The sequence below is a fragment of the Suncus etruscus genome, chromosome 4 (assembly GCF_024139225.1).
Source record: "Suncus etruscus isolate mSunEtr1 chromosome 4, mSunEtr1.pri.cur, whole genome shotgun sequence".
NCBI classification, from domain to species: Eukaryota; Metazoa; Chordata; class Mammalia; order Eulipotyphla; family Soricidae; genus Suncus; species Suncus etruscus.
The window spans coordinates 54,017,069-54,044,460 of NC_064851.1; the positions used below are offsets into that span (position 1 = coordinate 54,017,069).

The following is a 27,392-nucleotide window of genomic DNA, read 5'->3' on the forward strand; positions in this document are numbered from 1 at the left end:
TTTTTAAATATCAGAAAAAGAAATCATAGGCACAAATAAATGAAAATATATTCTGGGCTTTTGGTATTGAAATATTTAATATTTTAAAATGCCCATATCACCCAAGGAAATCTACATATATAATTTATTTTTATTAAAATTCTTAGCTTCTTTTTAATAGAAACAGAGTAAACAATCTTAAATTTTATATGTCTAAATTCGCAAAATACTATGATTAGTTAAAACAAGCTTCAGGGGGGAAAAGAACATAGCTGGAAGTATCCTGCTTACTGATTTAAGCTACATTACAAAACTACAATAAGATTATGGTACTGGAATAAAAAGATGTATGTATATCTGTGAAACATATTAGAAAGTTCAGAAATAATGCTGCACCTATAAAGTAAAATAACTTTTAAAAAATCAATCGGTAAAGAAAGTTCTTTCTATCATTGATGTGATGATATAACATGCATAAAAATAAATTAAAAAGGAATTAAAGACTTGAAAATAACTTCTGAAACTATAAAACTAGCAGAAGAAAAATTAGATCATAATACTTTGATATCAATCATGGAGATAATTTAGATTTGACACAAAATTTAAACAAGAGCAAAAATAAAGAAATTGAGTATGTAGCTAAAAAGCTTCTGCATACACAGCAAAGGAACTAATAAACTATAAAGGCAATTTACTTGTGTACAATAATGCAAGTGAATATTTGTTAAGTGAAATATATTAAGGGTTTAAAATAACATTAAAAACTCACTCTATTACTTTTTTTTTAGCAAAAATACTACAATCCAATTAAAAAATTAGTAGATCTAAGTAAACTCTGTTACTAACCACTAATTTTCAGTTAAATACTAATAAAAACCACAACGGGCTGACACTTTCTAGACATAATACCTGAGTAGTATTGATCAGAAAAGATAAATTTGGTGAGAATTACAAGGGTTGAGAAAGGGGAACTCAAGCACTTACTGTGGCAAGCCAGCGAGGTGGGAATAGCAGCACAATAGGTTCTGGCATTAGGACTTACCAGGGTATTTTTCTTATTAAACCTGTCCATTGTGAAACCGCGCAGGGGCGGTTATGAGAAATATATGGATATCAGTGTTTTTCATCTGCTTGTCATTATCTGAATGCCATCCAGGCGCTCGTTTTATTCCTTTACTCCCTCACGCCCATCTCTTGTTACCCCACATTTAACCATTTTTCTGTACTAATGATTTTTGTTTTGGTCAAGGTAGATTACATATCTTTCACAGTAATTTTTTTGGTGGAGTCTGAAGCTTCAGCAGGCAACGCATCACGGCAAGGTTCCATGCTGTAGGATTTTTGGCCAAGATAAGGTGAAGATGCAGCCTCAGCTGTCCCCCACAGCATTCTCTCTCCTTCCTCCCCGTCCCCAGGATTATTCCTGAACAACTGCTCAGGGTCCCAGCAAGTGGGTTCCAGTGAAGTGCAATTTAAAATAGACCCAGGCTTCCTTGTTCCTGCAAGGGGCTGGGAAGGGACCGCTGAACTTTCAACTTCCAGCAATTAAGAAGCAAAAGCCTCTCGGGGAGTCAGAAGCTTCAGCAGGCAACAAAGGGAGGACATGGCTCCATGCTCTCTTCACTTGTCCAAATCACAGACCAAAGTGGTGTCTTAGAAACACCCCCCTTCCTCTTGACTATTTTTCAAACATAAAAGGGTCAAGTGTATCTCCTTTGTATATCTCAAATGTATTCCCTTAACATCTATAACTCTTTTCAAATATCCTCAGATAGTGACAATTTTGCCTACTGGATTTGTTATTTGATTGTTTGATTTTCCCCCTTTGAGATCTGTTTTATAAGCAATACTGGTAGAAGAGTATCTCTATATAGATTTCATGTATGTACCAAATTACGGGGAATGTTGGACTTTATTCGTTGGCCCCCAGATGCACCAACAATATCTTGTGGCATTGCTTCTCTTTTGCATTGGCACATTAAAATGGGAAAATAATACATATGCAAACAAGTTCTTATCTAATAGAGATGGGAACACAAATTTGGTAATGTAATTAGGCCTTCTACCCTGAACATTGGCATAATGGTTTGGCTCAGGCCTCAGAAGAATGGGCATCGCCCACACACACCTGAACAATGGATACCATCTATGGAAACAACCACAATTGTCTATTACATTACCAGGATCCAAGCCTCTACCAGGGAAGACTTACCACTGCTTTGACATTGACTTACTCCAAAGAGTGCACCCAACACCCAGAGACTCAACAACAGTCTGCATGCAGGGCAGATCGCTCCGCATTGAATGGTATGCTGAAACTAGAGGATGCTCCACATCAGCCTAACATCAATGAAAGAAATGCACAGAATCTAGAGTCTTTAAATATAAGAATCTGATACCAACAATAGCTAAAGTGTGAAAAAGTTTCACCGGGACCTTGAGAATGACTCAAGTTGGACGAACTGGTATGCCTGGAACCCAGAGTCGGTCTTATGTCAATAAACTTCTGTGGTGAGGCCTTTTTGTAATCAGGTCAAGGATTTTTTTCTATTTTCCCCATTTTTCTGGACCTATGCAAACAACGGCGATTGCCACTATCACACCTTTACTATATTTTTTTTTACTCTTATCCTTTAAGGAAAAAAAAATACAACTTACTGAACTTAAAAACAAATAACTGTAGTAGAATGCCTGTCTCAAATACAGGTAGGGGATGGGAAGTGGGGAGGGAGTAATGTTACACTGGTTAAGGGGGGCGTGTTCTGGTTATGACTGTAACCCAACTATGATCATGTTACTTAAATAAAAAATATATTAAAAAAGAATAAATTAAAATTGACCAAAATGGTGGCTCTCAAACCTTGTCATTATAAATTTCTTTAAACTTTAAAAATTATGAAAGATAGAGCCAAAGGGTGTGACTCTTTGATGGGTTTCATTCTCTGCAGGAATGCAGTCCTGAGTTTCATCCCTAGCATAGTCCCTCATTGCTGAAAATAGCACTGAGCACCAAAAGTGTGAGACCCCGGCACTCAAACAAAATAGAATATTACTGAGGGCAATTACCTAAAATATTTTTTTAATTATTAAGATCTCAAAGATCCAAATGTTTATGTAGATTATATCTATCAGTAGGCATTGCATATAAAGATAGGAAAATTAAAATTACAAATTGCTATTATTTCTTTTAAAAGTAACAATAAGCATATTAACATAAGGTATTTACTTGCTCAAAAATAAGCTGTTTTCTAATGTAATGTCTTTGAAAAAAATATCTTTAATATTTGTCTTAACAAATGTTTCCTTTCTGCCCTGTATGTGCTTTCTTGTAATATGATCTTGTCTAATAATAATATTATAATAGTATTTATTATATCATTATTATATTATTTAAATATTTTATTTATATTAACTATATTATATTTAATTATATACTTAAATTTAATTATAATATAATTAAATTAAATTATATTATAATTTAATATTATATAATAATAATCTTGTTTAAGTGAATAAAGAAATCAGATCTCAACAAAACATTTGAGAAAGAAGGAAGCATTTTTATGGATCTTTTAACTGATTTCTTGAGAATCTCCAGGATTCTTAATAATTTAATGAGCTAGGAATTTAAAGTAAGATAATTAGACTAGACTTCTAGCAAGACTTGAGGAGCACATGTTTTGATTTTCATCATTAAGTAGTCAGAAAAAACACTAACCAGTTAGCAGAGATCTCCACTTACTGTGCATTCCTCTTGAGTTTATAATAGAGTGAGCTTAATTTCTATCCTGGAAGTAAAGCAAGGCCATAAGACTTCCTTCATCAATTATAAGTGAATGGAAGTGATAGGTCTCCTTTCTAAATGGAAACATTTAAAATGATTGGGAATTGGGGCCGGAGAGATAGCATGGAGGTAAGGCATTTGCCTTTCATGCAGAAGGTCATTGGTTAGAATCCCGACATCCCATATGGTCCTCCGTGCCTGCCAGGAGCAATTTCCGAGCATAGAGCTAGGAGTAACCCCTGAGCTCACTGGGCCACACCCAGTGACGCTCAGGGGTTAATCCTGGCTAGGCACTCAGAAATCGCTCCTGGCTTGGGGGACCATATGGGACGCCAAGTGAATCGAACATCAGTCTGTCCTAGGTCAGTCATACATGCCATATATGCAAGGCAAATAAATGCCCTACCGCTGAACCACCACTCCGGCCCAAAGTAGTGGTAAGATGTTAATGAAAAAACTCAGTGAAATGAGCACCTCACCAAGAATACTTCTCCCAGCCAGTCTTTCATTCAGATTTAAAGGAAGGATGCAGGGGCCGGAGCAATAGTACAGTGGTACACTGACATGGGTTACAAAATACTCTTCTGAGTCAAAGAGGCCCCTTCTGCTGGTCATCTGTCTGCTTCAGTTTTTTGGAACTGTATGGCTGGGTGGTGCCCATCTCAGGTGACTGGAAGAGTCCCCCACTTGGTTGTGTTTCTTTTTCCCTTAGTGAGCACTGACTTGGGGTGAAAATGGATCTTCTGAGTCAAAGAGGAGCTCTTTCAGAAAGTGTATTTTATATTCACAATACAGCAATTCAAGCATTCTACATTAGGACAACAGTTATTATATTTTAAATATAATTTTTATTTTAATCATAGTGGCTTACATCTCATTGACAATAATATTTTAGGTACATATTAAGATAAAATCAGGGTAATTCCCATCACCAAATTGTCCTCCCTCCACCTCCATTCCCGTCCTTCTTCCCATATTCTCTTCCCTTACCCCCAGGGCTGCTAGAATAAGTGGTCCCCTCTGTGCCTAGCTTACTACTTAGTGGTCTTACACCTATTTGGTCTTGGTACCTCCCTTATTACCCCCCCCCAACTGGGAGGCGGGACTAGATAGTTCAAGTTATGTGGTTTTGTTTGAAGAAAAGAAAAGTAATAACCTGGAGAAAAAGAAAGAAAAAAAGAATCAGATACTCCGGAAATGGGTGGAGTCCTTCTAGAGGCTTTTATCCTTGGTTTGAGAGACAAAGGGGAAAAAGAAGGTGAAACACCACAACAGTACATAAAGAACTGTCAAATAAAATATCGTGAGCATTCCAAAAAAAAAAAAAACAAACAAACAAAACCAAACAGAAAAAGGGGTAAGCACCATATAAAAGCCATGGTATTGAGATAAAAAAAAATGTGGCAGAGCACATAAGAAAAGAAGAAAATAAATAAATAAATATAAATGGAGACATCCAATTCAATAGCCAAATCACAACAATGAAATCAACAAAAAAAATAGATAAGTAATAATAAAAGAACGTTTTGTGCCTTTTTTTCCCTCCTGCAGATGCACAGTAAATATTGGGGTCATTAGAAAAGGAATTTCCTTTGCCTAAGAGATACAGGGTTTCTCCACCCTTGAAGTATATTGTCATGGGATTAACTATAGACTCCTTTCAGGTTCATTTACTCTCCCCTTGGTGCTTTTGTGGTGTATGGAAGACATCTGCTCCGTCCTGGGTGATAACATCAGACCTCTGTATCTAGAGGTCTCAGTATCTGCACGAGTCAAGGAGTTGAACTTATGATTATGTTTTTCTTTGTGGATCTAGAAGTTCTGTTCCCTCAGTGTCATTTTAATCCATCTTCTGTGGTTGGCGGTCCTGGTCTTTGCATTGATCCTAGGAAGGGACCTGGGATAGCGTCTTCCATTATGTTTCCAGAGGTCCCCTTCCATTGCAATAGGCTCAAACAGACCTAGGAACTAGGGATCATAGTTGTTGTGCAGGTCGTAGCTCACACCCTAGACTAGGGCTTTTTTATTGGTCCCAGGATACATACAGTCTAGCCATGGTTCTGTCAGCCAGTCATCTGTAAATCGCGATCTTGGCATTTGGATAGACCAAAGGGTGACAAGTCTGATTTTGTCTTATCGTTAGCTGGTGAGGTAGGACAACTTACTCTTAGGTCAAGTTGTTCCCATTTTTCTCGTAGGACAACAGTTATTATATAATTTTCTGTAAATATTTAGATGTCATGAGTTGTCCCATTAAAGTATCTACTAAACATTATATTGTTATCAAGCTGACATGGTTACAGTATTATTTATTTCTATGTTTTTGTGTACAGTTACTGCCTCAACATCACCATTTCATGTCCCAGGTGTACATATTATTAAATTTATTGTCTTTAATCTTTCTTATGACCATTTCTCTTTTTACCTATGACTTTAATATTAGTTCTTTTTTTTTTTGTTTTTGTTTTTGGGTCATACCCAGCAGCACTCAGGGGTTACTCCTGGCTCTATGCTCAGAAATCGCCCCTGGCAGGCACAGGGAACATTCTGGTATGCCAGGATTCAAACCACTGTCCCTCGGCATGAAAGGCAAATGCCTTATCTCCATGCTATCTCTCTGGCCTCTAATATTATTTATTAACAAAATTAATTATGTTGTAGATATTTCCACATAAAATTTCAAATAATCTTATATTTATAATGACTACATTGGCTACAGAAATTTGGGAAGAGTATCTTAGTTGTGCAGTTGTATCTTTATCAATATTTTTTAACCAATGGTGCAGTTGTCTTATTTTTGGTGATTAAATTAAGTTTGATACTATTATTGGTGGTCAGATTAACTTCAATTGCTTAAGATAGTGTTATATAGGTCATCATTTATAAACCATTTTTCCTTAGTAATTAATGTGATCAGATGCAAAATATTTTAAAACTACATAAGTGCTGTTTCACACCAAATGTTCATTGCTTGTTTAGACATTTATTCATGAATCTTGCTAAAAGCAATCCTTGTGATAATGTATTTAAAACGATGACTTTCTATGGCCATCATTCCTTTTATATGTATTAATATCACTTTGGTTAACAAAATATAGAGATATTACTATTCAAAATTAGTTTGATAGTTAAGTGTAAGATATAGGGAAAAAATAAAACAGTCCATGGTTTCGTAAAAGAAGTCTTTCTATTGGAAGTTAGGTTTCTATAACAAATGACTGTCAACTGAGAGGTATATCAGTTACAGAATTCATTCTTCACTAGGCTGAAAGTCTACAATCACACACCAACTCCCATAATGGAAGTCCACCATAAAAATTTAAATATGGCCCAGAAATCCACCTCCCAGCAACATTACACTGAAACTAAACTTTTGTTTTGCTTTGAGTCACACCCAGTGGTGCTTAGGGGTTACTCCTGGCCAGAGCTTTTCAAACTATGATGGCTCACCGACCATATGTAGCCTGCCAAGGACATTTATCTGGCCCTCTGGTGTTTTTGCCACCACTGCCTGTCCTACTTAGCAGTTGACTCATTTTAGGCCTGCAGAGTTTTGAAGCATAAAGTCAGCTTTTTATGAATTTGTGCCTTCTCCCACTGCTGAAACTTTCTTCAAAATGATGAGTCAGTTTCTGATTCTTCATCTACTCCTCCTTGACCTTGTACAAGTATGGATTTTGTTTGTTCATCATGTGTGAAAAAAGATTTTGAGACAAATGAGGTAAAGACATGTTTGTAATCTAAATTTCTAGATATTCCCAGATATATCATTAAAGATAAATTAGATTTCTAGGTCAGTATAAAATCCAAAATGTTTATTCTTTTACTATTAAGACTACTATTAAAAGTTGCCATTGCAGAACTTAGAAGATCTATTTATTCACATCATTTTTAGAAAAATTGCATCAAAGCTGATTTATTTAGCTAATTCATATTATATGTGCTGGATGTTAAATTCAGTAGTTTCCTAAGCATATTACTAGTGTAGAGTTACATGGGCTCAAATAAATTCAAGGTGGGTGATTGTAAAATTGATTCAACCATCTCACTTCACATTCTGTCTTTATCTTGTTCAGTAACTGTTCTAACAGTCTTCTCTCACTAACTTAAGAAAAAGGAAATTTATTGAATGTATAGTAGGGGGTCACAGACCCAAAAGGACAATTGAACTCAAATGATATTCAAAGGATGAGCAAGGAAACATTTAAGCATTGAAGAAGAAAGGAGAGAATGGAATTGGCAAGTAGGATCCAATGCCTCATCAAGAAGGTCATACACCACGACCAAGTAAGATTCATTCCAAGAATGCAAGAATGGTTTAACACACGTAAATCAATCAACATAATACACCATATCAACAAAAAGAAAAATAAAAACTACACGATCATATCAATAGATGCAGAGAAAGCATTTGATAAGGTCCAACACCCATTCTTGATAAAAACTCTTATCAAGATGGAAATAAAAGGAACTTTTCTCAATATAGTTGAGGCCATTTATCACAAGCCAATGGCAAATATTATTCTTAGTAGTAATAAACTAATAGCCTTTTCTCTAAAATATGGTACAAGACAAGTCTGCCATCTCTCACCACTCTTACTCAACATAGTGCTGGAAGTTCTTACCATAACAATTAGGCAAGAAAGAAGATATCAAAGGCATCCAGGTAGGAAAGGAAGAAATAAAGCTCTCACTGCTTGCAGATGATATGATAATATATCTAGAAATCCCTAAAGACTCTACCAAAAAGCTTCTAGAAGCAATATTTCATATAGCAAAGTGGTAGGCTACAAAATTAAAACATAAGTATCAATTGCCTTCTTATACACCAATAATGATAGAGAAGAATAGGGCATTAAAAAACAATCTTATTCACATTAGTGTCACACCACCTCAAATATCTTGGAGTCAACTTAACTAAAGACGTGAAGGACTATACAAAGAAAAGTACAAAACCATGCTTCAAGAAATAAAAGAGGAGGCTGGAGAGATAGCACAGCAGTAAGGCTTTTGCCTTAGACACAGAAGGATGGTGGTTCGAATCCCGGCATCTCATATGGTCCCCCTAGCCTGCGGGGGTGGGGGGGCGATTTCTGAGCATAGAACCAGAAGTAACTCCTGAGCGCTGCTGGATGTGACCCAAAAGCTAAAAAAATAAAAAAATAAAAAATAAAAATAAAAGAGGACACAGGAAATGGAGACAAACACCCTGCTCATGGAATGGCAGGATTAAAATCATTAAAATGGCAATGATCTTCAAAGTATTGTACAGATTTAATGCAATCCCTCTAAGGATATCAATGACATTCTTCAAAGAAGTGGATAAAACACTCCTGAAATTTAGTTTGAACAATAAATACCCACAAATAGCTAGAGAAACTCTTGGGGAAAGAGGTATGGGAGGCATCACCTTTCCCAACTTTAAATTGTATTACAAAGCGATAGTCATTAAAACAGCCTGGTATGGGAATAAAGACAGACCCTCAGATCAATTAAATAGGCTTGAGTATTCAGAAAATGTTCCTCAGACATAAAATCAATTAATCTTTGATAGAGGGGCAAGAAATGCAAAATGGAGCAAGGAAAGCCTCTTCAACATGTGGTATTGGAACAACTGGTCAGCCATTTGCAAAAAAGGAGAACACAGATCTCCATATACTGTCATGGCATAAACTTTTATGGAAGCTCAGCCCACCAGATGTATCCTCAGATTTTCCTGGTGGGGCGAACTTAACTAACCCCCACGGAGTTCCTCAAAAGGCCTGCTGAGGATTCCTTTTTCCCTCTGTGTAGATGGCTGAGGAATTTCCGTAGAAATGCTTGGCATTACATTTTCGGTCATTTGGCTATCTCTCCTTTGTAATTCTCTTTGTGGCCTCTATCAAATAAGTTGGCTCAGAAATTCCAGCACCAGAGATTTCAAGAGAAGCCCTTTTCTGGATAATATTTAGAACCTATAAGTTAAGACAATGTTTTTTCTCCTTTTCAAAAATGTCCTTGCAGTTGAAGTTTCCAGTAATAAAGGGCAAAGCTAAATTACAGACTCTGGGCTATAATAGAGCCTAGCCCAGTGAAGATCAAGTTTCTAGATATTTCCTACTTCTTCATAACTTTTTGTTTTGCATTTGACGTTGATTGTTAAAAACTGTCCTAATTGTTACATTTCCTTTTACAATTAACTTTGCCTTGTTAAGGTAATCATTCTTCTCTGCACCTGTGACTGTTTTATCCTATAAACACCCCTGTTTAAATAAACTGGTAATTCATTCTCGCCAGAAGATGTGTTGACCCTACAAACTGTGTGTGTGCTCATTTTTTCCACATTATCCCCTTCGGCCGCTTCATGTTCCCGCTTTCTTCTCATGAAGGACTCCACCCCACTAAAATTGCTGAGACGCAGGACGCCTGCAGCAATCTACCACCATGCACAGAGGTCAAATCCAAATGGATTAAGAACATAGATATCAGACCTGAAACTATAAGGTATATTGAACAACCCATTCGTAAGACACTCCATGACATTGAGACTAAAGGCATCTTTAAGGCGAAAACAGCTCTCTCCATACAAGTGGAAACAGAGATAAACAAACGGGACTATATTAAGCTGTGAAGTTTCTGTACCTCAAAGGAAATAGAGCTGAGGATACAAAAGCCACCCATCAGACAAGGGGCTAATGTCTAAGGTATACAAGTTACTGACAGAACTTAACAAGAAAAAAACCACCTAACCCATTCAAAAAATGGAAATAAGAAATGAACAATTTCTCAAAGAAGAAATACAAAAGACCAAAAGGCACATGAAAAAATGTTCCACATCACTAATTATCAGGAGATGCAAATCAAAACAACAATGAGGTACCATCTCATGTCACAGAGACTGGCACACATTACAAAGAACAAGAACAAACAGTGCTGGCAGGTATGTGAAGAGAAAGGAATTCATTCACTGTTGGTGAGAATACCATCTAGTCCAGCCATTATATAAAACAATATGGAAATTCCTCAAAAAATAAGGAAATTGAGCTCCCATATGATCCAACTATACTACTCCTAGGGATATAACCTAGGAACACAAAAATGCAATACAAAAATTCCTTCCTTATACCTATATTCATTGCAGCACTATTTACAAGAACCAGACTCTGGAAATGAACAAGATGACCTTCAACAGATGACTGGCTAAAAAAACTGTGGTACATATACACAACAGAATATTATGCAGCAGTCAGGAGACATGAAATCATGAAATTTTTCTATGCATGGATGGGCATAGAAACTATTATGTTGAGTGAAATAAGCCAGAGGGAGAAAGAGACACACACAGAATGGTCTCGCTTATCTATGGGTTTTAAGAAAAATGAAAGACATTATTGTGATAGTGCCCAGAGATGAGTGCCAGAAGGATTGGCTCACAATATGAAACTCACCTCAAAGAGGGGTGAGGGCAGTTAGAGAAATAATACACTAACAACTATCATGACAATGGTAATGAATGAGAAAAGTAGAATGCCTGTTTTGAAGACATGCAGGAGATGTGGGGGAAGGAGTTGGGGGCATTGGTGGTGGGAATGTTGCACTGGTGAAGGGAGGGGTGTTCTTTTAGAGACTAAAAAATAAAATAAAATATTTAGTATTTATAACCTTTCATACTTTTCCTTAAAATTGAAAAGGAGGAAAAACTGCCAAATACATGCTATAAAGCCTGTTATCCCAATTATTAAACCAGATTAAAACAACATAAAATAAGAAAATTATGGATCACTATGTCTCAAAAAATACTGGCAAATGAATTCAACAATATGCTTTTTGGTAATAGTATCTTTATTTAAGCACCATGATTACTATATATAGTTGGGTTTCAGTTATAAAAAAGAACACCCCCCAGTGCAACCTTCCCATCACCAATGCCTCCCATCTTCTTTCTTCCCACACCCCCTGCCTATATTTGAGACAGGATTTTTATTTCTCTCACTCACTGCCATTGTCATGATAGTTATTAGTGTAGCTATTTCTCTAATTGAACTCACGACTCTTTGTGGTAAGCTTCATATCATGGGCCAGAATAAACATACAAAACATACATACATGTATGTATACAATAGATATACATATACATATATATATATATAATACAATAGCCAGAATCTGGAAACAACCAGTTCCTGACAACAGATGAGTGGCTAAAGAAACTGTGGTATGCGGAATACTATCAAGAAAAATGAAGTCATGAAATTTTCCTATACATGAATGCACATGGAAACTATTAGCTGAGTGAAATAAGTCAGAGATAGATAGACACAGAATGGTTCCACTCATCTGTGGTATTCAAGAAAAATTAAAAAAAAACACCATTGTAATAATACCCAGAGACAATAGAAATGAGGGCTGGAAGGACTGACCCATCATGATATCAATAACATATTAAAATATCTTTTTAAATCAGTGGTTTTTAACCACCAAACCACATATTGGTGCCGGTATGCAGATGTATAGAGGTTGAAAGCCACTATTGTACCACTTGGTTTTAACTGTTGGTCTGTGAACTGGCATATGGGGCTGCTACTGATCTAAAAATGTAAAAGGGGTTGAAGACTTTTGCTGTAAATGATTCCAGTGCTTCATTTTAATTTGACCTAAATAGGTTTTCTAAACCTGAATGATGGTGTTATCTGGTATTCTTTTTTAAAATATCTTTATTTAAGCATCATGATTACAAACATGCTTGTAGTTGGGTTTTAGTTATTAAAAAGAATACCTTCCAACACCAGTGCAACTTTCCCACTACCAATGCCCTCCAGGTCTCTCCTCCTTACCCCTTGCCTGTATTCGAGACAGGTATTCTATTTCTTTTACTCATTACTATCAACATTATATTTAAAGTGACATACATCATGAATAAGTTGGACTTATTCTAAGATGCAAGTATCACTCAACATACGCAAATATAACCATATGATAGACATATCAAATATAGAAGGAAAAACGTATCTTCAAAGATATACAGAAAAAAAAACCAAAATAGATATAGAATGAATATATCATAGTATGGCATATAAAAGAAATTTAATCTAACATGATATTTACTGACAAAAATGGAGATCTTTTCTCTGATTAGGAACTAGACAAAGACTACACTCACTAATACTATTCACCATAGTATTATATATCCTAGCAAGTAAATTAAGATTATGAAATGAATTCAAACTAAAAAGGAAAAAGCAAAACAATTGTTTTTATATGACCTGAAAATATATATAGTAAATTGAAGTGTTCAGCAAACAGCTTTTAGGGATAAAAATAAATACAAACTAAGGGCTGGAGCAATAGCACAGCTCTAGGGCATTTGCCCTGCACATGAACAACCTGAAGCAAATCCAGATTTGATTCCTGGCATCCCCTATGGTCCCCTGAGCCTGTCAGGAGTGATTTTTGAGTGCAGAGCCAAGAGCAACCCTTGAGCACTGCCAGGTGTGCCCCCCTCAAAAAAACAAATAAATGATAGGATTCAAAATCAATATACACAATACTTGATTTTCTATGCATACAAATCATGAATTAGCTGTAAGAAAAAAACTGAAAAATAATTCTATTCATAAATCTATTCAAAGTAATTAAATCCTTGAAATAAATTTAACCAATGAAATCAAATCATGCAAAATGAAAATGATAAAACAATATTGAAAGAAATAGAAGTCATAAGAGGTAGAAAGATATTCTGTACTGATCAACTGGAAGAAATAATATTGTTAAAATAGCAAAATATAGAATCAATGCAATCCATATCAAAATTCAAATGTCATTCTGCACAAAATGGAACAAAATTCAGAAAATTTATGTAGAATTACAAACAGCCTCAAAGAGCAACAGCATTACTGACAAAATGAACAAAAATGCAAATATTGTAAGCCAGGAATATTCTGGGTAATGGAGGCAGCTGGCATGGCTTCTTGACCTGCCCTCTCCTCCAGAAATGACCGGTTTTCTGCTACATTACATGGGTCCAGTGTACCTATGATCTTTCACGGCTTGGTTATCATCTTGTTTGAGAAAAGAGTGAATCTATGGAGCTGGCACAGTTCAAACATATTGACTGTCTTTGTGGGCAGGAAGACACATTTCTTATTCCACGAAAAGCTCTTGGCTCCTCTGTCATAAAATAACTGCCCATATACATTTGTTTTCATTTCTGATCTCTGTTCTTTTACATTGAACCGTAAACATTTATCTGTGTGCCTATTTTTTCCAATATAGAATATTTGTGTTCTATTTTATTTCAATAAAATTTGAATTACTATTTTCTTTGCAGCAAACTTTGAATCCAGAGATTTACTCCTATCCAGGCTCAGGGGACAATATGTGGTGCTGGGAATCAAACTTCGGGAGGCTGGTCATTGAATCTGGGTAGGCTGCATGCCAGGAAATAGCTCCCCCTTAATTATCTTTCTTCTAGGTTTTATAGAAATCACCAAACTGTAATAGGTGTTACTATATGGCAATTGAGAGTATCATTTCATATACTTATCCAATGGAAATGCTTTATTTAGGTTTGAAAAAAGTAATCCTAATCAGTCTTCTCTGGTGAGGTAATTTTCACCTGGTTTGGGCTTCAAGTTATGTTAAAAGTTAGGCTTTCTCTACACTAATGCTACTTCCTCCCATGAGGCTGGAGCGATAACATAGATAAGACGTTTGCCTTGCAAGTGACAGAGATCTAGGTTCAATCCCTGACATCCCATATGGTCCTCTAAGCCTACCAGGAATGATTTCTGAGTACCACTGGCTGTGGCCCAAAAACCAAAAAAGAGGAAAAAAGAAAAGCACAGCCTAGAACAACTTCAACCAATTCTAAGAATAATCTTTAAATCTTTTCTGAAGATTTGACTCTGTCTCAGAGTCTGCTTAAGGAAAGTCTAAGCAAAAAACAAAGGTCAACTGAGACTGCACGGTGGGGACAAATTAACTTCTTCTCTGGATACTGTTTTCTTGAATTTAAACTGTCTCTAGATTAAGACCTACGGAAGGGCCTGAGGCTTGTCTACAATCCTGGGCATTGGACTGATCATGAGAATGATTGAACATTAACTAGAGAGTGTTATACATGGCTGTAGATGCACACATAAGTTAAGGAGATAAAGACAAATATATGTTGGATCTTAAAAGAAGTTTCTATTTTATTTAGCTATACTAGTTCTTAATATTATCAAAATTAATAAAATATAATAAAATTCATGTATGAAATATTTCTCACAGTTAATTGTAAGAACACAAATCTAGAAACAAATTGCAGGGTTTATAATACTGAAATTGCTTAAGGAATAATACAATGCACTCAATTTAAATATTGGGCTCATTTAATTAATATTTCATAGTTTTCAGTTAAGCAAAAATAAAAATATATTTAAAAGTTTGAATTAAATTTTTAAGTAAACCAGTATGGGATTATTATGTACATATATTCATTTATTATTAAGGCCTACTTATAAAACTTGTTATAAGTGGGATTGCAATTATAAGTGAGTTTTATTCTTTAATAATTTCTATATTTTTCAGTTTTTTAGAATGTTTATATTTAAAACTATAGATAGGGAAAAAAAAGTATAATTAAACTAAAATGACGTCAATAGTAAAAGGGGAAAATAGCAAAAGGTTCTTTCTAACCAGAATCAAACAAACTACTGTGCATGCTCATACTATTCATAAAAAAATGTTTTAAATAAGAGAAGAATTATAAAAGCCAATTTTTACTTGTAGTTTTCATAATATTTCACTATAGAATCTTTTTAAAAATTTGAATTACTTAGTTCAACAATACATATAAATACTTGAAAGGTTCATATGTATTTTTATAACAACCTGGGAGGGCAAATAAATTCTGTGGTTGGACTTGCTAAGTATGGCCAATATTATGTGCATATACATATGCATATAAAATAAGATATTTATATAAAATATGTCTCACATATAAATGAACATAAAAGACAAAGAATATATTCTTTAGTAAGAATGTTTTCTTTTTATATTATATTACAAAGAATTTAATTATATTCACCCATAGATTCTGTCTCTGAAACAGGTACTTAGGTTTTATTCACTGAAACAGGAATATAAAGCATCAGATTCTTGGATCCACAGGGTTAAAGACCTCACTTGATCTTGCCACACTTTCTGGGAAACAAATGCTTCAGATATCTGACCGGTAAACAGCAAATGCTTCCCAGTTGTTTCAACTAGTGTCTTGTCTTTACATAAATGTTACTTTTGCTAAGATGAGACTTTTGTTTGTTTTGTTTTCTAGATGAGAAGATTCTTGGGGGAAATAATTCTAAAAATCACTTGACTCAAAAAGTGTTCCTAAAGACTTAACTGCATACTTTATAAGCTATAATGTTATAGTTCTTATCCTTGATAAGAAAATTTCTGCTACTTTCTGCCTTTTCTTGAGGCCTGGCTTATAAGAAATAGAACATGCAAGTGACTTCAGCACTTTCTGTACCAGATATCTCTGTCCATATAAAAACACATTTAAGAAAACAGTATGAACCACAACCAAACTCTTTGGAGACTACGCAGTCTAGACCAGATTTGGTAAACATTTATACTTCACAAAGTAAACAGAAAGTTCTGGTGTTGGCCTGCTTGTGTTAATAAAAGCCCCACATGGTCCAGGTGGTATGTGACAAGCAAGTGTTACTCACACAAATACCTGGGAAAATATAGTGCTCCCACATGGAGCAGTCAGCAGGTTTTATCTTGCTAGTAGATGTGTCATGAAACATTAAGTTACAGACATTAAACTTTTGGTCTTAGATAGCATGTACTTGATTCCTTTTGCACAGAATTTACAATGTCTTGTCATAAAAATTCCACTTTATTTCTATCTGTAGAGAATAAAAATTTTTCTTAATATTTGAATTTAAATTTTTCCTTGCCAGGTTAAATCTTGTAACTTTCAATATTTTTTGTTTGTTTGTTTGTTTGTTTTTGGTTTGGGCCATTCTTGGAGATGCTCTGGCTTACTCCTGGCTCTAAACTCAAAAAAGTATGCCTGACAGTGAGATGGCGAACCATATGAGATGCTGGGAAGTGAGCCCAGGTTAGCCATCTGCAGGGCAAATGCCCTCTCGCTAGGCTATCATTCCAGCCCCACTTTATTTTTTAACTATCAAAGGAACATTGTAGATAATCTTGTTTATTTTTAACCCAATTATTTTAATTTCTAGATTATTTAATCAATGGTAGAATCATCTAAAGAGGAGATAGGGTAGTTCAAGAGGTATGTCGATTCTTCCCAGATTTCAACGCCAAGTTGTAAGCCTATATTAGAAATGTGGAATGTGTGGTGGGTATCATTATATAGACACTCTCCTGAGAACCTTTATGTTGGTCAATGTATGGGTTTGGAGAGTTCTGGACACAAACATCTGTTTGTTATTCAAGTAGCCTATTCCAAAATTTTCAATATCCTGAATGATCTTAAACACCTTAAAATACAGTCTATTTTTGCTCCCATTAGGTTATATAAGTCTAACTTAATCTGTTATATCTGGCTATAGTGTTCCAGTTAAAATCAAATAAAATGGTGTTTTATTTTTTAAATTTCCTTTATTTATTTTTTTAAATTTCAAGCTTTTCACAATTATATTTATGGTACATAGTAACAGTGAATTAGGGCAATTCCCACTACCCATGTTACCCCCACCACTGTTCCCAGCATTCATACCATACCTCCACCCTTTGCCCCCTGGACTGTTAGTGTAACAGGTCCCTGTTGGATGTATCTTGTTGTAGTTTGGGTCTCCTAATTCAATTGTGGTTAACTTTGGGTTGGGTTGGGTATTTAGGTCAGATAATTTTTTATTTCCATTCACTGCTTATGAGCCTGCTTTGCCCCTGGTACCATCTTCTTTTTTTTTTCCTCAAATTGAAGGAAGCCAAAGAAATATGAGGCAGAACAAGAAGATTCATGATCTATGGTTCTGTTAAAAGAAGGAAAGAAAGAAAGCTGGTGGGAGCCCCTGTCTAGAAGCTATAAATATAAATTTAAATGAAGAAAAAAAATAAAAGAGAGAAAAAGAAAAGAAAAAAGGGGAGGCTGGTGTGGCAAAGTTTTTTGTTTTGTTTTGTTTCTGTTTTTTGTTTTGTTTTGGTTGTTTGCATAGGCACAGTAAGTACTGGGGAAATTAGAAATAAAATTCACTTGGCCTCAGAGATACAGGTGTCCCCACTCTTGAAATATACTGTCATGAGACTAACTAAAGGATCGGACATATTCATTGTCGAACCTCAAGGTATTTCTTTATGGTGCCAGGAAATGTTCTGCTCAGTTATGGGGTCAAATTCAGTCCTTTTAATAAGAGATATTGATTTTTACACAGATCTTAGGATGAAGTCTAGGATAGAGTCTTCTTTATAGTTCCAGATATTCTGCTCAGTCATGGTTGTTGTAGTAAGTTTTCTGTATTTAGTGATCTTGATTTTTGCACAGATCAAAGGACAGAGTGTCTTCTGATTTCTTCTCACCACTAGGTGATGAGGTAGGGCAACTTGCCCTTAGATCAAATTGTTGCTGATTTCTTGTAAACAGGATGTCTTATGAACCTATCCTAGTCAAGTTGGTACTAGATAGGTATTAAAGACTCTGCTGGGGTGGGGGAGTTTACTTCCTAATGCTGCTGCAGAGAACTGTGCCAGTTCTAAAATTGGGATACGGGGTTCAGGATTGGATGGCTGATGTTTTATCACATGAGTATTTTACCTCTATGTTCTTCTATATACCTCATGCTTTCAGGTCTTAAATCAAGGTCTTTAATTCATTTGAATTTGACCTTTGTGCATGGTGTTAGATGAAAGTCTGTGTTGTTTTTTTTTTTTTTGGCAAGTTGCTGGCCAGTTGTTTCAACATCACTTGTTGAAGAGGCTTTTCATGCTCCATTTTGCATTTCTTGCCCTTTTATCAAATATTAATTTATTTTATGTCCAGGGAAGATATTCTGTATACTCAGTCTATTCCACTGACCTGAGGGTCTCTCTTTATTCCAGTACCAAGCTGTGTTAGTGACTATTGCTTTGTAATACAATTTAAAGTTGGGGAAAATGATGTTTTTCATATTCCTCTTCCCAAGGTTTGCTCTAGCTATTTGTGGTTGTTTATTGTACCAAATGAATTTCAGGAGTATTTGATCCACTTCTTCGAAGAATGTCATTGGTATCCTTAGAGGAATTACATTAAATCTGTACAATATTTAGGGGAGTATTGCCATTTTAATAATGTTAATTCTTCCAATCCATGAGGAGGGTATGTGTTTCTATTTCCTTGTGTCCTCTTTTATTTTTTGAAGCAGTGTTTTGTAGTTTTCTTTGTATAGGTCCTTCACATCTTTAGTTAAGTTGACTCCAAGATATTTGCGTTTGTGTGACACTAATGTGAATGGGATTGCTTTTTTAATATACATTGCTTCTCTATCATTATTGATGCATAAGAAGCCCTTTGATATTTGTGTGTTAATTTTGTAGCCTGCCACTTTGCTATATGAATCTTTTGTTTCTCAAAGGTTTTTTGGTATATTCTTTAGGCTTTTCTAAATATTGTATCATGTTGTCTGCAAACAGTGAGAGCTTGACTTAGTCTTTCTCTATGTTGATGCCCTTGATATCATTTTTTTGCCTAATCACTATGGCAAGAACTTCTAGCACTTGTACAAGATTTTAGAGAAAAGGCTTTTAGTTTATCTCCATTGAGAATAATATTTTCCATTGTCTTGTGGTAGAAGGCCTTGACCATATTGAGGAAAGTTCCTTCCATGGCCATTTTTATGTGAGTCTTTATCAAGAATTGGTGTTGGACCTTATTGAATGCTGTCTCTGCATTTATTGATATGATCATATGGTTTTTATATTTTTGTTGATATGGTGTGTTATGTTGATTAATTTACGTATGTTAAACCATCCTTGCATTTCTAAAATGAAACCTACTTGGTCATGGTGTATGACCTTGTTAATGAGGCATTGGATCCTATTTGCCAGTATTTTGTTGAGGAAATTTGCATCTATTGAAAAGTGGCTCAGTGAATGTCTTTGAACTGGAGGGGCAATAAAAATAAAACATATTTTAGATAATATAAAAAAGAAGGTTAGAAATTTCAGAAGTAAATTTCAAATGGTTGAGACTTTTCACAAAGATCTTGTGATATACCCAAAATAATTATGCCTATTTCAATGTAGTGGGCACTCAACTCAATAATAGTGCTGCTTTTCACTGAAGTGAAACTGAAGTGAATGGATGTTTTTAATAGCTTGTGAAAGCCTCTTTTCAACAGCCCTCTCTTTTGTCACAACTGTAACACAAATAAAATAGTAGTTAATATTTTAGGGCTTATCACAAGATAAACAACATATGACATTTTGTTAATATGCTTTCACTTAATTAACATAGATAATAGTTGCTTATATTATCCCCAGTTCACACAGAGAAGAAAGCAATTTGCCTAAGTCATACAAAGCTTAGTAAATTGAATTTCTATTTATCTAAAATCTTTGTCCTAACAACTTCATTTTTGTTTGAATGCTCTACAACACTCTGGATGAGAATATCAGTCTGGGGTACACAAGAAAATGAACCAAAAAAAAAATGAAGTCATAAAAGCACTCATAAACACTGGTTGTTGAAAAGCAACTTTAGGGGCCAGAGTGACAGCATGGAGCTAAGGCATTTGCCTAGCATGCAGAAGGACGGTGGTTTGAATCCTGCATTCCATATGGTCCCCGAGCCTGCCAGGAGAGATTACTGAGCGTAGAGGCAGGAGTAACCCCTGAGTGCTGCCGGATGTGACCCCAAAAAACAAAAACAAACAAACAAACAAAAAAAAAAAAAAGAAAAGCAACTTTGATCAATTCTATTATTGCCCCTCCTGAATAATCCAATTGCACTCACCTGAAACTAAAAAAAATATATATAACTGTCAACATCAGGGTCTGATTACTTAGGTCCCATGAGGGAAACATATAGAGTTCTCATTTTAGTTATGTAGCAGGAGAGATGAAGTTATAAAATTTTCCTATACATGGATGTACATGGAATCTATTATGTTGAGTGAAATAAGTCAGCATATAAGCAATATTTGCAAATATTCAATATAAGCAATATTTGGAATTGGTTCTAGTCCAGTAGTTGAGAAGTGTTTATATATTAATCCACATACTTATAACTTATATATTAATCCACATAATTATAGACGCAGAATAGTCTCACTCATCTATGGGTTTTAAGAAAAATAAAAGACATTTTTACAATAATTTCCAGAGACAAAAGAGGAGGGCTGGAAGGTCCAGCTCATGAATTGAAGCTCACCACAAAGAGTGATGAGTGCAGTTAGAGAAATAACTACACTGAGAACTATCATAAAATGTGAATGAATGGGACCCGGAGAGATAGCACAGCGGCGTTTGCCTCGCAAGCAGCCTATCCAGGACCAAAGGTGGTTGGTTCAAATCCTGGTGTCCCATATGGTCCCCTGTGCCTGCCAGGAGCTATTTCTGAGCAGACAGCCAGGAGTGACCCCTGAGCACTGCCGGGTGTGACCCAAAAACCAAAAATCAAAACAAAACAAAAAAATGTGAATGAATGAAGGAAGTAGAAAGCCTGTCTAAGAGTACAGGTGAGGGTGGGATGGGGAGGAGGGAGATTTGGGACATTGATAATGGAAATGTTGCACTGGTGAAGTTCTTTACATGACTGAAACCCAACTATAATCATATTTTTAATCAAAGTGTTTAAATAAAGACATTAATTTTATAAAAACGCTGACATTTTCCCTTTGTAGAAAACAAAAGATAATAATGAATTTGCATAAAGCAACATTTGATTGGTCATTAGGTGATATTCATTATAGGTGTGATGTGCTGTGTACATGTAAACAGCCTAATTAATCTTTTATTTATTTTTTTCAACATATCTATGATAATTACTATTTAGAAGTTAAAGTAACTATGTTGTTTGTTTTGGGGCTACACCCAGCTGTGTGGCTACACACACACAGAATTTACTCCTGGCTCTATGATCAGTCTTGGTGGGCTCTGGGGACCATATGGGCTGGCAGGGTTTGAATCCTGGTCAGCTATGTTATAAGGCAAATGTCCACTCCACTGCACTGTTGCTCTGGCCCCAGTATTGCCTTTATTGTGTCATCTGTGTTTATTCTATGAATACTTCTGGTAAACTTATTAACAGGAATTTTGGAAAACTGAAGATGCCACAATAAATATTTTTCTCCCTTTCTACCTTCTTCCTTCCTTTCTTCTTTCCTTCCTTCCTTCCTACTCCCCTTCCTTCCTCCCTCCATCCCTCTCTTCCTTCCTCTTTCTTTCTTTTTCTGGAGCTAAGAGTATTCTAGACAACCCTCCACTTTAAACCATTGCATCCTCAATGCAGTAACTCTAACTATCACATAAGTGATATTATCATGTATGTATCCTTCTGGCTTACTATATTTAACATGTTATCTTCCTGTTACATCTATGTCACAGAAAATGATATGATTGCATCATAATTTATACCTATGTAGTAATATAGTATTCCATTGTACATACATACAATTTATGTATTATATATTCCATTGTATATATGTACAATATATGATATGCTCATCTGTTGTTAGACATTTAGTTTGATTCTATCTCTTAGCTACGGCACTAAGTGCTGGGGTGAATAGCAGTGTATCTAAGTCCTTTTGAATGAATGTTTTTCTTTCCTGGGGACAGGAACCCAAAAGTGGAATTTCTGGGTCTTATAAAAGCTCAATTCTGATTTTACTGAAAACCCCCCATACTATTTTCCATAGGGGTTGAAACACATAGCATTTCCATCAGCAGTGGATGAGAGTTCCTTTTGTCACCACATCTCCACCAAAACTGATTATTTCCAGAATTTTTGATATATGCCATCCTCACTGGTGTAAGATGTTATCTCATTGTTGTTTTGATTTGGATTTTTCTAATTTTATTTATTTTTGGTTTTTTTTTTAATTTGTTTTTTTTTTGCGGGGTGGGGCCCACACCTGTTTGATGCTCAGGGGTTACTCCTGGCTAAGCACTCAGAAATTGCCCCTGGCTTGGGGGGACCATATGGGACGCCAGGGGATCCAACCACAGTCCTTCCTTGGCTAGTGCTTGCAAGGCAGACACCTTACCTCTAGCGCCACCTCTCCGGCCCTCTAATTTTATTTTTACTACTACATTATACTACTATATATCTGTATAAATTTGGGTCAGTTTTCCTTTCATCTATATAAATTTGATTATACTCATGTGCTTTCAATAAAACTAGAAAAAAAGTTAAGATTTTGGATCCAAAACATCCATATGCAGACTGTCCTATCATCAAAAAATGTAGCAATATTTAGAATTGGTTCTAGTCCAATAGTTGAGAAGTGTTTATATATTAATCCACATGATTATAATTTGATAATATAGTTGTAGATTGAATTTCTATGGCAAGTGTATGTGTACATGTGTAATCATCTCCAATGGCTAAAACCTTGATAATTTTATTTAGAACTTCCTTTATTTTTGTAGTCTGTGGAATTTTACTTTTATTGCTACAGAACTATGTAGGCTACAGATTTTTACCCAACTGATTAAAAATCATTAAACATCTATTATAGTGCATTCTGCATGGTTGTGCCATATAGAGCACTAAGTAATGAATGACAAGTTTTAATTCAAGAGTGAAATGACCAGGAGCAGCTGTTCCTTTCTGACTTGAGCAGAGGGATGGAGTGTCTGGGTACACGTTATACTTGATCATGCACATGTGGTAATGTGTGACTCCAAACACCCAATAGTTCTCTACTTCCCACCCCATCCAAACCCCAACCAAAACATCTCACCATACACACAAGCCCATATGTTGGCAAAAACTAAAATTAATCCAGTTTGGGAAGTGACCTGAGAGTCACTGAGACTGCATAATGCAGATATTTTATTTTATGGTGAAGTTAAATGTGTTGTGTTCAAATAAATGCTATCATATGTGAAGAAAGGAACCATTCTTTCGAATTGATTCATGTTTAAAACATGGGATATTATGAAGCTGTTCTAGTTGGTATCTATAAGACCTACACTCTCAGCCAGGCTTCCTAAAAGATAATTAAAGGACTCTCAGCTTAGCTAAACACAATATGTTTATGTGGAATGTGGAGCAGATAGTAACAACCCCTCCTCAAAACATGTTTGGCTTCTAAGCTTCTATAAAAGCCCACAAAAAACATATTAAATGACTTTAATTTACCGTGTGCTGTTAACTCACAGCATGCTGTTAAAGAGTTTTTTTTTTATGCTTTTAAAATACATAGATCTTGGTGAATCTGAAGCACCCAAAACAAAAATACCTAAGATATGAAATAGGCAAAACTTTGGATAGCAGTTATAAATTCAGCAATTAGACAAAATACTACCTATCCTCCTGTTGATAAAATTAAAATAAAATAAAATTTAACATTTAGTTTCTCCATTGCTGTTCATATATTTCAAGTGCAACTTGAAATAACTAATAATTACTATAATGGGTAAAGGTGATACAGAATTTTTGTTACTAAAGACTATTGGACAGTTCTAGTCCAAAAATTCACAGGATTTTTTTTTTAGTAGAGGACACACCTTCAGCAATTTGCATGACAATTGTATGATTATGGCATTCATGTAGTGCTTTACTATATTGGCACTGCTCAGGGAGCACATAATTGAATTTAGGTTTGTTTTTTTTTTTTAATTCTAGTAATGTTCTATATCACATGAGGGCCTCGGCATTTTGAGGTTTTGGTTGCTGTGCTCAGGCCTTACTCCTGTCTCTGTGTTCAGAGATCACTCCTGATAATACTGAGAAAACTATATGTGATACCAGGAATCAAACCCAGATCAGCCACATACAAGGCAGGTACCTTACTCCTGTGCTGTCTCTCTGTCCACTAACATTTACTTTTTATTTTTTAGTAAAAACATTTTATTGGAACATGATAGGGAGTTCCTATTTGCTAGTACATTAAGACATGCACACATCTGTGAGTGCTCCCCTCACTGGACAGTCTTGATGCCTTGGTCATTCTTCTAGGATATACAACACAGCCAGACTCCCATGAAACTCCACACTTCAGGGATCCTCCCTGAATATGCCTGAGTTCTCCTTCTGCTCATGTCTGACTACATACCTACTCTTCCCTCACAAGAGTTTGGATTTCTAGATCTTAGAGGGTGCAATGGATGGCAGATTCTTCTAGAGCTGCTTCCTGCTGGATAGGGTTGTCATCTTTCCTTCAGGGTCTCCAAACTCTTGTTGCTCTCTGTCTGGTAGGGGAGATCAGGGCGTTTCCATAATAAGCCTGAAATTCCTGCCCACAGAAGTCCAGGCCTTAGGTTCTTACCATAGCATTTACTTTTTAATAAGAACAACTGTGTTTTGCATCTGTGGATCAGTATGTCTAACATAGTGCCAGAATAAGTTTATTTTGTTCTTTTGTTCCTGTCATTAATTAATATTCACTTAACTGGACTAAAATTAAAATAAAATAAAATTTAAAATTTAGTTTCTTTACTGCTGTTCTTATATTTCAAGTGCAATATATAACAAATAATTACTATAACAGGTAAATAAGTAGTTAAGGTAATTTTCTACTATTTGTTTTGGCACTATGTATATTTATAAAATTGGCATTTTAGTTTAATAACTTTATAATGTATTCCTATTTAAGAATATAGATACCTTATTGACTCCTTCAGACTAAAGTTTCAGTTCACAAACATGAGTGTTCATTAGTAAATCAAAACTTGGTACTTTTATTGTCTGACTTGAATATTAAGTATTTAAAAAGGGTATTACTGAGTACATGAGTCTCTGCATGGTACACAATAATATTCATTAAACTATAGATAAAGGGATATGTAATGCAGGTCAAGATAAGAAAAGCATCTAATAAATAACATTTTACCTTCAAATAATAATAAAAGTAAATTTAAAAATTCTAAAATGGAATGATAGATGGTTTTGGCGATTTTAAAATGAAATATCCTGATTTTTAGTAACCTAACACAATTAAAAGATAGTAATGTTCATATGTTATACTGTGAGAATTATTTTTTGAACAGGAAAGTATGCAATTCTAACTAGATTAACATGATAGTGAGACTAATTATAATGTTTTAAAGTTGTAATATGTAACTTTAATAACTGATGCAAGCATAATCTATTTTACTTAACATATGATGAGGCATACATAATAAAAATATAGTGATAAATATTTATCTTTTTTATTTATATCTTTTTTATTTTTTCAGTTTTATGCCTGATCCAATTTTTCTCTTTCTCTCTCTCTTTTTCTGTCTGTCTATCTCTCTCGCATACACATATATACACACACATAACTCTTTCCATGCACACACATCCTGGAATTACAATTTCATTGGGAAAAACTTGCAATAAAACCATTTACAACATAAGAACATCTTTACACAATTTCAATGCATAGATCAAAGGAAAATGTAAGTATTTTTACTTTTTGGATCTTGATACTTATTATTGAGTGGGAATTGTAGGAAAACTTTTCCATCCTTCTCCCATATATCCTTTCTTTAAGAATTATCAGTAAAAGAATGCTATTCTTATTTTTCTGTTTAAAAAATAACCACCAGGTTTTCTGTGAGTCATCAGCAAGAGGAATGATATAAATTTATTCTATGGCTGAGTAAACACAGAGATCTTATTTCAGGCAAGGAACAAATTTCAAAGTGCAAATATAAACCACAGAATTGATCCTTTTTTCTCTTTTCTAAGCAATTCTGCCAGGCATTCAGCAAGATAGTGAAAATTACACTTCTCACTTGAACATGTGATTTCCCACTTTAAATAACCTTTTCTTATTTAAAAGTGTGACATTTCCTTCTTCAATTTTTGTTCCTCCTCTTGAATTTCAAAGTTAGCTGATTTGGGCTAAGAGTTCTGCTTATTAGTGTTATTACTGGTGATAATCTATTACTATTTGGATTAAAATGGAGAAAGTTTAAAGAGAAAGCATGGAGTATATTCTAAGGAAAAGTTTAATGTAGAAAATGTTGGGCAAACACACATACACAAATAAACTTACTTTTCTATATCTAGATACAAATGATTTCAGTGTCCAAAGCAAGGAGGAATGATCCAAATGTTCTTTATGTCTTCTAGTACCTTGAGGTTTTGAGGTTTTGTTTTTGCTTGTTTCTTTTTGGGGACACACTGGTGGTCAGGGGTTACTCCTGGCTCGGCACTCAGAAATCGCTTCTGGCTTGGGGACCATATGGGATTCCGGGGGATTAAACCTTGGTCTCTCCTAAGTCAGCTGCATGAAAGGCAAACGCTCTACCACTGCAGTATTGCTCCAGCCCGTTTTATTTTTTTTTATCAATTCATAACTTTCATTTTTGACAAGGGAGGAGGAGACAATTCATAGTATATAGCCACTATGAAGCACAGACTCTAGGCACACAAAAAATGTCTCTTTGGACATTTGGAAAATTAGAAAACTTTTAAGTGAAAAAAGAAAAGTTGAGACACTTTAGAAAATGGTCAAAATGTATCACTTAGAAAAGTGGGGTGCAGTGAGGAGCA

At 35.1% G+C, this 27,392-nt stretch overlaps 1 protein-coding gene across 1 annotated transcript in view; it reads right to left on the minus strand.

Moving 5' to 3' along the window:
- Window positions 1-27,392, minus strand: part of RIPPLY2 (ripply transcriptional repressor 2) — a 55,932-nt gene that overhangs the window by 16,673 nt on the left and 11,867 nt on the right. The window contains exons 3-5 of the mRNA XM_049772585.1: window positions 16,459-16,516; window positions 12,226-12,330; window positions 10,062-10,178 (exon numbers count right to left, since the gene is read on the minus strand). Coding sequence (XP_049628542.1) covers window positions 10,062-10,178; window positions 12,226-12,330; window positions 16,459-16,516 — 280 coding nt within the window. The remainder of the gene's footprint in view (window positions 1-10,061; window positions 10,179-12,225; window positions 12,331-16,458; window positions 16,517-27,392) is intronic.